At 34.4% G+C, this 15,902-nt stretch overlaps 4 protein-coding genes across 5 annotated transcripts; 3 read left to right on the forward strand and 1 right to left on the reverse strand.

Moving 5' to 3' along the window:
• The first annotated feature begins 742 nt into the window (after positions 1-742).
• On the forward strand, positions 743-3,203 carry LOC116139623 (purple acid phosphatase 3-like). Of its 2 annotated transcripts, none has more exons than XM_031425301.1 (7): positions 743-1,004; positions 1,133-1,239; positions 1,788-1,895; positions 1,989-2,116; positions 2,323-2,451; positions 2,556-2,623; positions 2,826-3,203. In XM_031425301.1, the coding sequence occupies exons 1-7, from the start codon at positions 928-930 to the stop codon at positions 3,037-3,039; spliced, it is 831 nt and encodes a 276-aa protein (XP_031281161.1). In that variant the 5' UTR covers positions 743-927; the 3' UTR covers positions 3,040-3,203. The 2 variants fall into 2 exon arrangements, with proteins under 2 accessions (XP_031281161.1, XP_031281160.1); XM_031425300.1 differs by having other exon boundaries at positions 744-1,004; positions 1,083-1,239.
• LOC116139622 (UV-B-induced protein At3g17800, chloroplastic) lies at positions 3,150-6,266 on the reverse strand. Its single transcript, XM_031425298.1, has 4 exons — positions 6,127-6,266; positions 5,889-6,040; positions 4,843-5,135; positions 3,150-4,184 (listed from the first exon to the last, which is right to left on the reverse strand). Exons 2-4 carry the CDS (start codon positions 6,027-6,029, stop codon positions 3,359-3,361), a joined length of 1,260 nt encoding a protein of 419 aa, XP_031281158.1. The 5' UTR covers positions 6,030-6,040; positions 6,127-6,266; the 3' UTR covers positions 3,150-3,358.
• Positions 6,267-7,787: 1,521 nt separating this feature from the next.
• LOC116139634 (RNA polymerase II subunit A C-terminal domain phosphatase SSU72-like) lies at positions 7,788-10,772 on the forward strand. Its single transcript, XM_031425312.1, has 5 exons — positions 7,788-8,072; positions 8,570-8,866; positions 9,252-9,397; positions 10,107-10,225; positions 10,313-10,772. The coding sequence occupies exons 2-5, from the start codon at positions 8,652-8,654 to the stop codon at positions 10,412-10,414; spliced, it is 582 nt and encodes a 193-aa protein (XP_031281172.1). The 5' UTR covers positions 7,788-8,072; positions 8,570-8,651; the 3' UTR covers positions 10,415-10,772.
• Positions 10,773-11,278: 506 nt separating this feature from the next.
• LOC116139629 (extra-large guanine nucleotide-binding protein 3-like) lies at positions 11,279-14,868 on the forward strand. Its single transcript, XM_031425305.1, has 5 exons — positions 11,279-12,313; positions 12,403-12,540; positions 13,910-14,014; positions 14,121-14,306; positions 14,755-14,868. The coding sequence occupies exons 1-5, from the start codon at positions 11,477-11,479 to the stop codon at positions 14,866-14,868; spliced, it is 1,380 nt and encodes a 459-aa protein (XP_031281165.1). The 5' UTR covers positions 11,279-11,476.
• Positions 14,869-15,902: the final 1,034 nt, after the last annotated feature.

The following is a 15,902-nucleotide window of genomic DNA, read 5'->3' on the forward strand; positions in this document are numbered from 1 at the left end:
TTGGTAAATGTAGGATGAAAGATTTGTTAGGGTTAAGAGGAAGTAGAATTTGATTATGATTGTTAAAGATTTGAGTGTTGATAAATGATATTGGAGTGATTTCTTCATAGATGTATAAAAAAACTCAATATTCTGAATTATAATTTTGTGGGAATTAATTATTTTTTTTTTAAATTTCGAAAAATTTACGATGTACAATAATCAATTTATTTAATAATATATAAATTACAATTCTAAAAAGAGGGACCAACATTATAATATTTTTTTAATAAATAAATATACTTAACCAATCACTTCTGAGTGGTCAGATAAGGTGATAAAGACTCTTGAGTGTATTACTTAAAAAATTTTGAGTTTGATTCCTTTCAATTGTTAATAGGAGTGATCTTTGGAGGGTTTATCTTCATAACGATGTTTTTGTTTTGTCTGGGAGGGTTTACTTACTTGTTAACTTCAGAGTTTCAGAAAATCAATCAAAGTATGTGTAAGCTGGTCTAAACACTCTGGAAGAAGTGGAAGAAAAAAAAAAAAAAAAAAAAAAAAAACTCAACCAAACTAAATCATAAATTTGAAAACTCTGAGCATGACTCATTGATTGAAAATCTTTTAACCTTGTCCAAGAATTTTGTAGGGGTTAAATAATGAATAAAAGCCAAAACTTGGTACAACAAGAGGAAGTTTCCAGGAAAACAAGATGATGGTGACCCATCATTTATTTATTTATTTATTGTCTGGGAGGTCAGAAAATTCTGTACTCAAATTATTATAATGCAAATTTGTGTATGTTAAAACTTTCATTTCTGCAGTCTATGGCTTCACTAGATTATTTGTCCTTGCCGGAAAAGTGCTTTTACTTCTGCTTCTGCTTTGGCTTTCTTCCATTATCGTCAGCTGAGCTTTGGCAGTTTCAACACTCTGTTAAAGCTGATGGGTCTCTTAGCTTTTTGGTCATTGGAGATTGGGGAAGAAGAGGAGCTTATAATCAATCTCAAGTTGCATTTCAGGTTTTTTTTTTTTTATTTTTTTAAATACATTTGAAAATTAATCTTGAAAAAAAAAAATTTATAAATTTTGTGTTGTAGATGGGAAGGATTGGAGAAGATTTAAATATAGATTTTGTGGCGTCAACCGGAGACAATTTCTACGACGATGGACTGAAAAGCATAAATGACCTATTATTTCAAGAGTCATTTACTCAAATCTACACCGCTAGTAGTCTCCAAAAGCAATGGTATAATGGTAAGTTCAACTTGATTTTTCAATGAGAAAAATGTTATGTTACTGGAGTGTAACGTTAATTCGTTGTCATAGCTTTCAGATCATGGTCTAAAGAGTTCAGATTAACTCTTAGATTAAGGTCAAAGGATAAAAATGTTATTTAACGAGGACGTTTAAACATTATTTTCTTATTATAACACTTAGATTCTAGTCCAAAAGTGATCGATTAGGCACGAAGATCTAAGGGTGATGTTGAAGGTAATGTTACCCTCCTAAATGTTATATATCTAGAGTATAACATTATGTTACCCCTAATTGTCACATTTGGATTTGAATCAAAGATTGAACTATTATCCATTGGGATATCGTTACGACTCAAAAATACCCATTATTTCAACTCTCTTACAAAATCAACGATACCAAAATTGTGTTACCAAAAGAAAGGGTATAATAGTAACTTCCACTTCTCTACGATCATTTTTTAAGAACATTTATAGTATACATTCTACCAATTTCCATAGTTTTGACCCTTCTCATGTTTTATAAAAATAACCATGGTGTGGTTCTAGTATTAGGCAACCATGATTACAGGGGCAATGTGGAGGCCCAATTGAGCCCAATTTTGAGGATGATGGACTCCCGATGGCTTTGCCTGAGAAATTTTGTTGTTCAAACAGGTGAAAGAGGGTTCCAATTGCATTCAATTTCATATGATTTTTCTTTCGCAATTCATCAAAATGCTGATGATTGAAACCATTTTTCTCCCTTAGAAATTGCTGATTTTTTCTTTGTGGACACAACTCCATTCGTGGATAAGTACTTCTTGAAGCCAAACAAACACACTTATGATTGGAGAGGAATAATTCCCAGGAAGAAATATCTCACAAAACTTTTACGGGTAAGTTACTTCCATCGTTCGAGAAAATCTTCGATACAACATATACATATGCATCCGATCAATCATAGAGTGTAAGACATACATTCATATTAACATATAAGTTTCTGATTGATTGAATGTATACACCCATTCGTGTGACAGATATACATACATTCAACCAATCTGAAACACGTATTATATTGACTCTTAAACCTATATATAACCAGGATGTAGAATTAGCAATGAGGAAATCAGCTGCAAATTGGAAGATTGTGGTTGGGCATCATACTATTAGAAGCATTGGGCATCATGCTGACACCAAGGAGCTAGTACAACACCTTCTACCAATACTTGAGGTAACTTTAAATTTCTCTAGGCTTTTGAGGAACAAAAAAAAAAAAAAAATTGTTCTAAGTTAAATTGTCACTTTTCTCTAATAAATGTTTAGCTCTAATTTCAGGCCAACAATGCTGATATGTACATAAATGGCCATGACCATTGCTTGCAACATATAAGTAGCACTAGAAGGTAATTTTAAATGTAGAAAAAGTCGCAAGTGGGACAATAACATGTTTGCTCGTCTAGTTACATGACGCTTCTAGGTCATGTATTGTGTATTGAACAAATATACATACATCCGTTCAACCTATGAAGATTTTACGATAATATACAAATATTAGCATAATTTGATTTTGAATAACAAATACAAATTCTTTGTGGATTTGTGCAGCCCAATTCAATTCTTGACTAGTGGAGGAGGATCAAAGGCATGGAAAGGTGAGATTGATAAAAGGAACCGAAATGGAACAAGATTTTATTATGATGGTCAGGGGTTCATGTCTATACAACTCACAGAGGCTGAAGCAAGGATCATATTTTATGATGTTTTTGGTAGAGCTCTACACAATTTAAATCTATTCAAGCAGCTCAATTCTGCAATGTAATGATTATGAATATGTAATGACAGTGTTTTCACTTAATAGAATAATTTGGATCCGCTCCTCATCTAGACTTACTGAATTGAAGAAACTTGTAACACATATGATCCAGGATGTTATGTAAATTTCATATGAAAAGAAGCATAACCGTAAGAGCACAAATTCAAGCAGCAAATTGTACTATAGCAACTATATACAAACCAATTAGCACAAATTATTTGGTACTTGCTATCAAAACTACACCTCAGCTATAAAATTTCAGTTTGGTCAGTTTGTGAATATAGGCCGAACTTTGTTTTAGCATGGTTGAAGGTGAAAACATAGTTTAATTCATGACAAAATGGTACCTCGAATCCACATAGCTTTCAACGTCCCAGAGGAACGAACCAAAAGTCACAGCCTCCAAAACGAGTCTTTTTAAACCACCAAAGCTGATCTTGACGAGTTCATCATTTGAAGAATCAACAGTACCCTGAGGTGTAATAACAATCTCTGGTCTTCCAAATAGTGCCTCAGTGTGTTTCTCAATGATGCTAACAGCCTCTTTGGATCTTATAGTTGCGTATCTCTGAAGTGTCTCACCATCAAAAGACATCACATAGGTCCGCAACCGAGAAGCCTTTATCCCCTTGCCAAACCCTCCAGGACTCACGCCACCAGCCCAGGCTGAGACTTCAGGGTGCGAAGAGACAGCTTCATAAGATCCCTCACCAGCTGGTCTCACGTCCTCCACCCGGTGCTGAACAGTAGTCTCTTCATCCGATGCATTTGGAAGAATTTTCATGTTCTTTTCAAGCTGAAACCGCTGATCAACACGCTTTAGGAAGTACCCGTACATCACTGAAGCTGCATAGACCTGTCCGACCCTTAGTTTGCTTATCTGTGCAACAGAGTTTGAGTCACCCAACCGATTCCCAAGAATGAGAGCTAGGTGGTTCTGGATCATCTCATAGGCTTCAGGAGAGTGAAGCTGCTCAAGCTTCTCATCATGGCTTGGCCATGTGTCCACCCGACCAGAAGGATCTGAAGAAGAGGGGGCAATTGAAGGTATCAAAGAAACATTAGCATCCATGAACTTCTGCACAACCAATGCATACAAAATCTCTTCTAAAGCCTTTCTCCTTTCATTCGCCTTCACCTCAGCAATTCTCCTGGTAATTTGAAAAACCATTCATCAGATTCAACACATCACATATAAAATACATAAATTATAGCTATCATGTGGAGAGCATAGTGATGCAACCAATAGATATTATAAACTTTTAACTAATTAGTGTTAGTAATTTAGGGTGTTTATTATATGAGGTCCCCATAGCTTACATTGATTTTGAATACCGAGTTATTATTAGTTTAAGCTTAAAATTTTTAATTTGTAGTAGTAATTCAAGAGTTATGGACACATTTATGTGCAAAGGTACAATACAAATCCTACTTTTTTCAAATTTAGGATATTTTGGTTTAGTCAATGACTCGATAGTAGTATTATCTCTAGAGTTCTCAAAGACTAAGATTATACAATCATAAAGTATGACATAAGGAAAAACCAATGTAACATGTTCATTTCCAAACCTTTGCTTCATATCTATTGTATGAGTCCATACTTGAAGAAATTTTACTTTTGAACCACATCTATTGTACTGAGTTCTACATGGTCATCTCGAAATAGAAAACAAAGTACATGCTTATATTTTCCGTAAGGTTTATTTACTTTCCATACTTTTAATGGTTGAAAATTTTTACCCTTTTTTTTAATTTTTTTCTAATTTTCCTTTTGACAAGTAAATTAAGGTAGAAAGATATGCGACTAACCTATACAAAATCAGGTCGGTACCAGAAGCAGAAGGTTCTTCCTTCTTCTCAGCATCACGGTCGGTTTGAAGCTGCTCAAGTTGCTGCTCAACTGCTGCAGGAACAAGATGCGGGTGACTCATCAAGATCTGAGACAAAAACTGTCCTATAGGAGATTCCAGCTGAAGTGGAGCAATTGGGGCAATCGACCCAGTGGAGTCTGGAGATGAAGACGCTCTAATGGCCGTGCATCTCCTACTTCCGATACCCATTCTCCTATGCATTGGCTTTGAGTATGAAACTGAAGAATATTGCTGCAGTAAATAGATTCAAAAAAAATGAATCAGCAAATAAACATCAATGTGTTCCTACCAAGCAAAAAAAATGAAAATTTTCTATTGTGCTTGGGTATGCTTTCGATACCATTAAAAGTTGGAAGTGCTTTCTGAAAAGCATCTACCAAGCGCTTTTCCAAGGCGTTTTTTAGCCCTTTTTTGTAGAATACACACTCTCAGAAAATCTAAAAAGCTTATCCAATGTGTACGATTCTTTTTTAAAATTTTTTTTTCTATTAGTGAAAGTGAAAACATATTTACACACATAAATAGACTATAACAATAAACAAGTGGCTCGGTTCTGCAAAACAAAGCAAATCAATTCATTATAAAAGTAATCCCGACAACTCTAATTACATTTAAAGAGCATGAAATTGGGTTATAATCATTCTATTTTGAAGCAAATTTTCTAATTCACAAAGCGTGTTCGAAACTTTGGAAAACAAATTCATTCTCCAAAGCTAGTTTTAAACTCAAAAACTCCTCTGAATCATTTTGGAAAACAAATTCATTCTACAAAGCTAGTTTTAAACTCAAAAACTCCTCTGAATCATTTTCAGTGTTCTAAACAATTAAATTTTGAAAAAAAAAAAAAAAAAAACCACAAAAACTTTCATTTCCTGGAAACAGTTTTCTTAGTTCTTAATAACTTTTAACTCTAAAAACAATCCACTATTCAATGGATTCTAAATTTCGTAAAACAAAACTGAAAAACGAAAGAAGATTTAATACCTTAATTGGCGGGTGTAAACTAGTAGCGAAACGCACAAAATCAGGACCGTTAGCAGACAAAACAGCTGATCTAGCAAAAGAACCGGAGTGTCTATTGACGCCGATTGAAGATCGAACCACACTTGATGTGGCTGCTTCCATCTTTAACTCTTCTGCAAAATACAAACATACAATATTTAACCAAAAAAAAAAAAAAAAAAAAACAGATGATTCATCGATCAAATATAAAGAAGAGTACCTGTATATACGAAGCTAATAAGGAGGGAGAGAAACTAAGCTAAACAAACCCTAGCGTATGTAATGTACAGAGAGAACAGGAGACAAAAAGAGAGAAGTTTTATTGAGATTTAGATATGATTCTTGAGCTGGAGTTGTTAGGTTGGCGGACTTTAATTTATAGGTAGATTACAAGTTGTGATAAACGTTGTATTAACCTTACATGACCAAAATGCCCCTATTATTTTAATTAAGTACCATAATACCTTTGGTTTTCTATGTTTTCATAATCTTTGATCAACCGTTCTTATCATGAACGTAATGTGAATAAGTTAGAGGTAAATCTAATCCACGTATATTTTTCTAGTTTCATTAAGCTTGGCAGTTTTTTTTTTTTTTTTTTTTTCTTTTAAAAAAATGTAATACTCGTTCCACCTTGAAATGCTCTATTCTCGAGCATCATTTCCCTTCACCCCTTACCCCAAGCCCCAAAATTTGACAAGGATGTCTTACTCGATAAGTTTGAAATACTTTTTGGAGCCCCTGACTCCCAAGTTCAATGAGGATGTCACGGTTAACATGATCGGATTTTTTATTTATTTAACCTATCAAGTTATGTTGTAAAGTCTATATATCATAGCTATTTATTTATTTTTAGTGATTTTAGAATGTAATCACCCATTGAATATCAAGATTACGAAATAAATTATAAATTAGTTTACAATTTCACCCAAACCCCTTCAATCACTTGTTTTTTAGTTTTAAAATGTAAGAAGAGAAAAGGAGAAAAGAGTAGGGGTATTTTGGTAATCGAAAAGCAGTTAGAAGATCTTTATTGGTAGGGAGAAAGGGACGATGGTATAGGAAGCGTGGGGAAATCTCTGGGTTAGAGAGGTGGGCCCATTTGGGCTTACGTGTAGGCTCGTATGTTCAGAATTTTCCATTTAGTAAACCTGTGGGCCGTGGCTAGCTGGTGGCTGTGGTGACCTTGACTCTCCAAGTTTAAGTTCCAGGTTTTAGAGGCTCACGCGTGACGCGTCTCATTTTGAGTGGAACAATCTTTTGTGGCGTCACGTTTCTCTCTTCTTTAATATCTACCTTTGTTTATGGGCTGAGCTGGCTCTTGAAGCCCACATTACATAGTTATCTTAATATGTATAATATTTTAATGAGTAATATTACTTTCACAACCTTCTCTTATAACTTCAACATGATAGTTGAATTGACAACTATTATCGTGGGTAAATATAGTAGTCCACCCTCAAATTTAAAAAAGTATATTAATATGTACAATTTTTGGATTTTGGCCCACCATAACAGAAATATTAATATACAATTAGTTTTTATTTTGGCCCATCCTAACAAAAATTTTTAGATCCATCCCTGATTGTCACTTCAACTCTCACCACACCTAACACATTAAATAACTTTGACTAAACATGAACGATCATTTCTCAGGGATAAACGACCGTTCTTTTATAAGGAATGACTAATCCTTATGAATGAATAATCGTTCGTCTCTAAGGAATGATTGTTCATATTTAGTCAAAATCAGCAATTGACGTAGTGGTGCTAACGCCGCTGCCTCGTTAGAGTTGTGAGATTGGGTTATAAATGTATTATTTTTGTATTTTAAATTTATCAAAGATAAGGGTTATAAATAATTGCAGGCGTAATTTATGAAAAAATCATAAGTTAGAACCTATTCGTAATCAAGAAAAACGTTAGGGTGCTTTTTATTCCTTCAGAAACTATTTACTAAGTCGACTAAACTCCACGGGTCATTCAACCGCAGCTGCCGACAACCAATCTGACCGCCGACTGAAGGAAGCCGGCAAGCTACCACGAAAGTCCGAGCGCCACCTACGTTTAAGAAAGCCGCTGCAACCTCAGACGAGACGCCGGCGAGATTTCCGGCAGTTGATTCCATCCTCTTGCTCCAGCAACTGCCAGTTCAAGTTTCAACAGGTTAATTATATTGTTTCCCTTTTCAGTTTTTATTTTTTAAAATAAAAAAATGTATATATTCATTTGGTCACTTTTTTTTGTTGTATATGGATAAACTCGAGTGATGTTTACTCATTAATTTTCATGAGTTATCAGAATTTATGAAATTTGTTTGGATTTCTCTAATTATAGGATATTATGCAATTGGTTTTTCATTTTGATGAAGAAATTTATTGCTTGTTTGCTAGCATTTCAAAGGATGAACTCAAGTTGAACATATTTATGTAGATAGTTCTAAATGAAATTTAATTTGTATGTCATACATGGTTTCGGCCGCGGAATTTGCCATTCCTGCTTGAAACCAATGAAGCTCTACACATCAATTGCTCAGTTCTAACCAACAGGAAAACCAAGTGGCGAGTGAAGCCAAATTAACCAGTTTAACCTTTCGCCGTCCCTATAAATTTTAGGTTTGCAATTAAAGGAACAATAACTTGAAAAACAATTTGGATTGACAGATTGGAGAGAAGGCAATGCCAGTGAGTAGTCAGTGATTGAATAATAAGGTTGAGAACCTTGGGATAAGAGATTGCAGGCACCATGAAGTTTCGGTATGCTATGGTATGCTCGTCTAACCAGAACCGAAGCATGGAGGCTCACTCGCTCCTCAAGAGACAGGGCTTTGATGTGTCATCGTATGGGACTGGGGCTCATGTTAAGCTTCCGGGACCTTCACTCAGAGAACCTAACGTCTATGACTTTGGAACCCCGTACAAGCAGATGTTTGATGATCTCCGCCGCAAAGATCCAGAACTGTATCCTTTTGTTCAATTCATTTTACTTATCTATCTTCTTTCAAATTCCTTCTTTTTTTAAAAAAAAAATTGAAGGTTATTCTGGTATCTGGGTTGGATTGGTTCAATATTTTGAAGTTCAATGAACTAATTTTTTAGTGTACAGTACTTAAGTTTTTTGAAGTGGGAGGAACTGTCTTCATTGCAGGAGATTTTTAACAAAATTCTTATGTAACTTTTGGAATGTTTTTGGTGCTTTTTAGCATTTTTTCATGATTTTCATAATTGTAGTTGAGGTTTTTTAACGTATTTCAAAACCAGTGGCATCTTTCTGTGTTTTAACTGTAAATGGATATTCATTTGAATTTGAAGCTAAAGAAGTATAACCTTAACAAGAGATGAATAGGTACAAGCGTAATGGTATTTTGCCTATGCTTAAGAGAAATTCATCTGTGAAGCTGGCACCTCAACGTTGGCAAGATAATGCTCTTGATGGTTCCTTCGATATTGTGTTTTCATTTGAAGAAAAGGTCTTTGATATGGTTCTGGAAGGTTGGCATAGACACTTTCCTATTTCTTTCCTGCTGTTGTATCTATATATTGAGTTTTTATTATTTTTTCTTGTGCTTTGATGAATTAGTTCTAGTTGTATCGATAATTTAGTGGTCAATATGAGTTTTTGTTTTAGGATTTATTTGCTTATTATATAAATCTAGATTCCATTTAAGGGATAAGATAAGATAGCTATAGGACATTCATGAGTCTTCATACCTTTTTTATTGGTTTGGCAGTTCATGATTGAGACCACTCTTGCAGATAAGCTTTGAAACTCTCGTGCTATATGATTTGGGCTGATTGCCACTCTTTAATGTTGGGCAATCTAACCTCACAATCACGAGTAAAATAAGTTGTTACATGTTTCTTTATGCCTTCGGTTATGTGGATCATAGTGCAAGATATCCTAGCTGACTTCTTGAGATGGAAGCTGTGCAAGAATCTGAAAATATTTGCCTGTCTATGAGGTCTTTGGAGGAAAGGAAATCCAGTACTGAACGGACTTGTCATAAAAAAGACCCTGATTTTTTTAATGGCATTTTAGCGCAAATAATTAGGAGCATTTTGGCATCTAAGTCATTTTGATGATTATGAAACGCCATAGAGTTTTCATAAAAACAGTAATGTTTTAAATCTGTTTGCTGCTGTGAAAAAAAACTATTGATTTCCGATTTGTCGCTTATATGGCTATTATAATGATGTGCAGATCTCCACAACAGGGAACAGGTTCTTATGAAAAGTGTGCTGGTGATCAACTTGGAGGTGAAAGATAATCACGAGGAAGCAGCCGTAGGCGGCCGACTCACTTTAGATCTCTGCCAAGAGGTCTGTATTCTGTATCCTGTTGTTTTTCACATTTACCTACAGTGTATCATTCATAACATTTATGTACTGTCAATGGTTTATGTATAGATTGAAAAAACTGAAAATTGGGAGGAATCCATTGATGACATTGTAGCTGCATTTGAGAAACAACATCGACGGAAGCTGTTGTATAGCATCGCTTTCTATTGAGAGAAAGTCTTTAGTGATCATGAGACACGTGTAAGCTACATGCGATGGTGATGCTTCTATTGAGAGACACTCTTCTGTGATTCCGGCATGTCAGCCACCTGCGATTGGATCAGTGCACGTGTTGCCGTCCTACTGACGAATTTTACATTCTACTGAAAATTATCAAATACACTATTGGAGTTAGTCCTTAGTTTCTCTACCGCGAATTCCATTCTTGATAATTTTAGGTGATTCTATTCTCTTATTCCTCCTCAAAGGCTCTAACATTCCCCCGTAATATTCATGCTTCAAGCTTCAACTATGGAAAGAGGACTTCTTGTTTCCAGAACGAAATTTACAGGATTTTGATTTATTTCAACGTTATATTTATTTGAAATAATTCATATGTAGTATATTGAGTAATTGATGGCTTTTTTATTTATTTTATTATATATAATCAAATTAAGCAAAAACTGATATTTCATCTCAGGCTCAAATTCTTCTTTGTATATACAAATGATAATGGTAATAAGAGAATTTAAAAAAAAAAAAAAAAAAAATTAAAATTCTCTTCTTTTATGAGTTCACCCTAGTTTCTACATTAATAATTAAAATTCTTTCTCGTTTTTATCTTTAATAATTTCTTTTCTAACATAAAAAGAATTCAAAAATATAATATTGAGTATAAAGATTATATGTTTTGATATGAAAACATTACCCATATACAGGTAATTCATCTAGTTAGAGTAAATTAGAGATAATGCGATAGGCACATAATTCTCTTCGAATATTGGTCTGAACATCTGATAATTCAAAGCTTAAATTTTGTAGGTGACAAAGACTCTTAAACCACCCTACTTTATTTATATTATTATAAAATAAATTAATAAATATATTTTTTTCCACGGAGTAGTTAAAGTAGTTTTCGCAAAAAGGAAAAAAACCACTTCTAGCGCTCATCTCCACGTGTACAAATTTTTGAAAGCATTTTTGAAGTGTAGAACTGAAACCGCTTTTGCTCTCCAAACTCCAAACCTCCGCTCTGAATACAAACAACAAAGAAGAAAGAAGAAGAAGTCAGAAATGGCCAAAGCCGGAGAAGAAGAAGAGAAGACTTGGGAGGAAGTTCTGAGAAGAATGTTACCGGAAGGCGCGCCATTACCAGACGAAGAGCAACTCGATTTCTCCATCGCCGTCGAATACGAAGGTCCTCCTCTTCCTTTTAACAATATTCCTAGAGTTGACCCTGTTAATCTTAATCCTCTTTCGCTTCCCAAGATTACTCGAAAACTTTCTAGATTTAATAGACCTTCGCTTACTGATCTCAATCTCAAAGTCAAATTTCCTAATGATGATGATGGATTGCAATCGCGTGATTGTACAAACGGCGACATTTCGATTAATGATTTTTCTTCGCCGCTTTCTGGCGGTGGTGATGATTGTGAGGATGTGAAAGAAGAGGAGGTGAATGAGTCAAAGGAGAGTAAGGTTGTTTGGAAGAAGAAGAGGGGAGGGGTTTGTAATAGGTGTTCGAAACGCAGTCGTTTGAAGGAGAGAGAGGCCTGTTTGGTTTGTGATGCGAAGTATTGTAATAATTGCTTGATTAAAGCAATGGGATCGATGCCAGAAGGGAGGAAATGTGTTAATTGTATTGGGAAGGCTATAGATGAATCGAAGAGATCGATTTTGGGAAAGCCTTCGAGGATTTTGTCGAAAGTTTGTAGTCCTTTGGAGGTTAAGCAGATAATGAAGGCGGAGAAGGAATGTGCTTCGAATCAGCTTAGACCTGAGCAGTTGCTTGTAAATGGTCGGCAGTTGAACCAAGATGAATTAGCTGAACTTTTGGGTTGTCCTAATCCTCCTCAGAAGTTGAAGCCGGGCAAGTATTGGTATGATAAAGATTCTGGCCTTTGGGGAAAGGTGAATATCTCAGTTTTGCTTTTCTTATATGAATTACATGTTCTTTATATTTTTGGTTGAATTTTATGTGGGTTGGTGTTCAATTTCAGGAGGGAGAGAAGCCTGATAAGATAATCACTTCAAAGTTGAATGTTGGGGGTAAGCTTCAGCAGGACGCTAGCAATGGAAACACCAAGGTTTACATAAATGGTCGAGAAATCAACAGGACTGAGCTCAAAGTTTTAAGGGTACTGTTTTTTTTGTTTCCATCAACAAATATTTGCCACCAGAAATGTAAAAAAAAGATCTAATGTTTTTGGCTGAATTGAAATTCTCATTGTTATTAATTAGGGAGAGTGACATATAATTGTGCTTGTGGCAATCGGTCCAGATTAGTGGCAGTTATACCATATTTTAAACTGTATGCAACGGTATCTAAAGCACCAAAGTACTTAAAAAGCTGTTAGAACATATATATATATTAACTATTTATGGCCATATATTAGTTGTCTGTATATCTTCGGCGCTAATGATTTATTTAGTATGTAGTGCATTTTATGTTGGAAGAAGCTTTAGAGTCTGCATGATATTCAATAGCATAAACTAACATGCTTTTCTCATATTTCCTTTTGTCTTATAGCTTATAGACAAGATCATGAAAATACGATCAAGCTATTGTTTCAATTACAGTGGCGCTTAAGAAAATAAAAGAAATAGCAGATTATTTGAAATTTGATAAATAAATAAATCAGTAGAAAGAAAATATAAGAAGAGATGGTAGATAAATTAGTCTCACACTAGGGTTTCTAGGAATCACTTACTAAGGTCTTATAAATGGAATTGAGGGGTGAATCCATTGCACATACAAGTAGTATGGCATATAAAAGCACTAAAGTTTTTGCAATATAACCTGGTGATATTATCTTAAATGAGGTTACATAAATGTGAAGGACACAGAACTACATAAATGTTGAGAGTTCATCTAAATTTTAGCAGTCAAGTACCCTGCAAGATTTAAGTATCCGTAGGCTGCAAACTAAATGTGTGGGATAACACCAGGGCTGGGAGATTAAGGGTTCCAGCCATAGATTGAGAACCGAAAAGAAAATAAAAAATCTAACATCAATGATAAAAATTAAAGCAGCTGTACCCTGGAGATGAGAACTCCAAAATTACAAGATACTCCCCATATTTAACAAAACAACTATTTTCTTTCCAATTTTTGAAAGGAACTTTTGAATTCTGCAACGGACTTATTTTGGAAACTTTGTTCTCATCTCTGCAGTAGCTCTTTTTGCCCTTTCTTTTTCGATATATTGTTCATGATTTTCTACTTTCTTTGTGATCTTTATCTGAACTGATACACTGTATGACTATTAGTTAAAGTTCTGGCGTTTGATGTATCATTCATATATCACAGTGACAACATTTCTAAAGCTGAGTTATGATATTTCCAATACACTTTTTTTCTCATTTCTAGTACTTTTAGATCTTGAAGTGTTCTATGACAATAGGTCCTTTTTTCCTTTTTGTCCTTTTCCTTCTCTCTATGGATTTTATTTTGCTTGGCATAATATTGTTCTGTATATTAAAGCTTATTTTATTGACTGATTTCAGCTGGCTGGCGTACAGTGTCCTCGTGATACTCACTTTTGGGTGTATGATGATGGATCTTATGAGGAAGAAGGTCAAAATAACATTAAGGGGAACATATGGGGAAAGGTTCTCTCGTGATCTGTGGATCATGTTGATTATTTTTATATTTTCACTTTGACAAAGGTTTGAATTGATTTTTTACACTGTTGCATTATGGTTTTTTTGTAGGCAGGCATCTACTCGTTTCATTTCCTCATTATTTTCATTGCCTGTACCACCTGGAAATACTCAGGGGCAAATCGACGATCCAAGTACTTTCTCAGGTAGGTCGGTACCTGAGTATTTTGAGCAGGGAAGCATCCAGAAACTTTTGTTATTTGGATTGGAAGGATCCGGAACTAGCACTATCTTCAAGCAGGTATCTTTATGTTTTTCAAATTGTTTTATTTCTCACCATGTATTTTTTACAACATTCTTGGTTCCTCTGTGGATCAAAGTCATCTTACTCTATAATGTGTTGTCATTCATATCTTTCCTTGTGAATTTTACTTTCACCAATTTTGGTTTGTTGGGGGCTTCAGCAGAGGCATATTCCTATAGTTCAATAAATTTTTTAATTTAATGTTGATATCATCAATACATAGGTGAACTTAGCTGTGTCTGTTAAGATTTCTACATAATCTTAAAAGTGAACTGGCATCTTGCCGTATGTGTCAGTTAGCATGCAATAACCGTTCTTTCTTCTGATATACAAGTCATGTTTTTAGTGATCTTGATCCATATCGGATCTGTTGTTAAATGTGGTTTTTTCACATTTACCTACAGTGTATATTCATAACATTTATTAGTCAATGGTTTATGTATAGATTGAAAAAACTGAAAATTGGGAGGAATCCATTGATGACATTGTAGCTGCATTTGAGAAACAACATCGACGGAAGCTGTTGTATAGCATCGCTTTCTATTGGAGAAGTCTTTAGTGATCATGAGACACGTGTAAGCCCATGCGATGGGATGCTTCTATTGAGAGACACTCTTCTGTGATTCCGGCATGTCAGCCACCTGCGATTGGATCAGTGCAGTGTTGCCGTCCTACTGACGAATTTTACATTCTACTGAAAATTATCAATCCACTATTGGAGTTAGTCCTTTTTCTCTACCGCGAATTCCATTCTTGATAATTTTAGGTGATTCTATTCTCTTATTCCTCCTCAAAGGCTCTACACTTCCCCGGTAATATTCATGCTTCAAGCTTCAACTATGGAAAGAGACTTCTTGTTTCCAGAACGAAATTTACAGGATTTTGATTTATTCAACGTTATATTTATTTGAATAATTCATATGTAGTATATTGAGTAATTGATGGCTTTTTTATTTATTTTATTATAATAAATAAATTAAGCAAAAACTGATATTTCATCTCAGCTCAAATTCTTCTTTGTATATACAATGATAATGGTAATAAGAGAATTTAAAAAAAAAAAAAAAAAATTAAAATTCTCTTCTTTTATGAGTTCACCCTAGTTTCTACATTAATAATTAAAATTCTTTCTCGTTTTTATCTTTAATAATTTCTTTTCTAACATAAGAATTCAAAAATATAATTTGAGTATAAAGATTATATGTTTTGATATGAAAAATTACCCATATACAGGTAATTCATCTAGTTAGAGTAAATTAGAGATAATGCGATAGGCACATAATTCTCTTCGAATATTGGTCTGAACATCTGATAATTCAAAGCTTAAATTTTGTAGGTGACAAAGACTCTTAACCACCCCCTACTTATTTATATTATATAAATAAATTAATAAATATATTTTTTCCCACGAGTAGTTAAAGTAGTTTTCGCAAAAAGGAAAAAAACACTTCTAGCGCTCATCTCCACGTGTACAAATTTTTGAAGGCATTTTTGAAGTGTAGAACTGAAACGCTTTTGCTCTCCAAACTCCAAACCTCCGCTCTAATACAAACAACAAGAAGAAAGAAGAAGAAGTCAGAAATGGCCAAAGCC

Source organism: Pistacia vera, unplaced genomic scaffold, assembly GCF_008641045.1.
Source record: "Pistacia vera cultivar Batoury unplaced genomic scaffold, PisVer_v2 Contig356, whole genome shotgun sequence".
Lineage (NCBI taxonomy): Eukaryota > Viridiplantae > Streptophyta > Magnoliopsida > Sapindales > Anacardiaceae > Pistacia > Pistacia vera.

What these genes read in the sequence shown, in the direction of transcription:
- LOC116139623 (XM_031425300.1), top strand. Translation starts at nt 783, where the DNA reads ATGTTAAAACTTTCATTTCTGCAGTCTATGGCTTCACTAGATTATTTG. An exon ending in ATCTCACAAAACTTTTACGG is followed by an intron (nt 2,117 to 2,322) that starts GTAAGTTACTTC and finishes ATATATAACCAG; the next exon opens with GATGTAGAATTAGCAATGAG. An exon ending in CATATAAGTAGCACTAGAAG is followed by an intron (nt 2,624 to 2,825) that starts GTAATTTTAAAT and finishes GGATTTGTGCAG; the next exon opens with CCCAATTCAATTCTTGACTA.
- LOC116139622 (XM_031425298.1), bottom strand. Translation starts at nt 6,029, where the DNA reads ATGGAAGCAGCCACATCAAGTGTGGTTCGATCTTCAATCGGCGTCAAT. An exon ending in GTTTACACCCGCCAATTAAG is followed by an intron (nt 5,136 to 5,888) that starts GTATTAAATCTT and finishes TATTTACTGCAG; the next exon opens with CAATATTCTTCAGTTTCATA. An exon ending in ACCGACCTGATTTTGTATAG is followed by an intron (nt 4,185 to 4,842) that starts GTTAGTCGCATA and finishes TCAAATTACCAG; the next exon opens with GAGAATTGCTGAGGTGAAGG.
- LOC116139634 (XM_031425312.1), top strand. Translation starts at nt 8,652, where the DNA reads ATGAAGTTTCGGTATGCTATGGTATGCTCGTCTAACCAGAACCGAAGC. An exon ending in CTTTGATATGGTTCTGGAAG is followed by an intron (nt 9,398 to 10,106) that starts GTTGGCATAGAC and finishes AATGATGTGCAG; the next exon opens with ATCTCCACAACAGGGAACAG. An exon ending in CTTTAGATCTCTGCCAAGAG is followed by an intron (nt 10,226 to 10,312) that starts GTCTGTATTCTG and finishes GTTTATGTATAG; the next exon opens with ATTGAAAAAACTGAAAATTG.
- LOC116139629 (XM_031425305.1), top strand. Translation starts at nt 11,477, where the DNA reads ATGGCCAAAGCCGGAGAAGAAGAAGAGAAGACTTGGGAGGAAGTTCTG. An exon ending in CTGAGCTCAAAGTTTTAAGG is followed by an intron (nt 12,541 to 13,909) that starts GTACTGTTTTTT and finishes GACTGATTTCAG; the next exon opens with CTGGCTGGCGTACAGTGTCC. An exon ending in CTAGCACTATCTTCAAGCAG is followed by an intron (nt 14,307 to 14,754) that starts GTATCTTTATGT and finishes GTTTATGTATAG; the next exon opens with ATTGAAAAAACTGAAAATTG.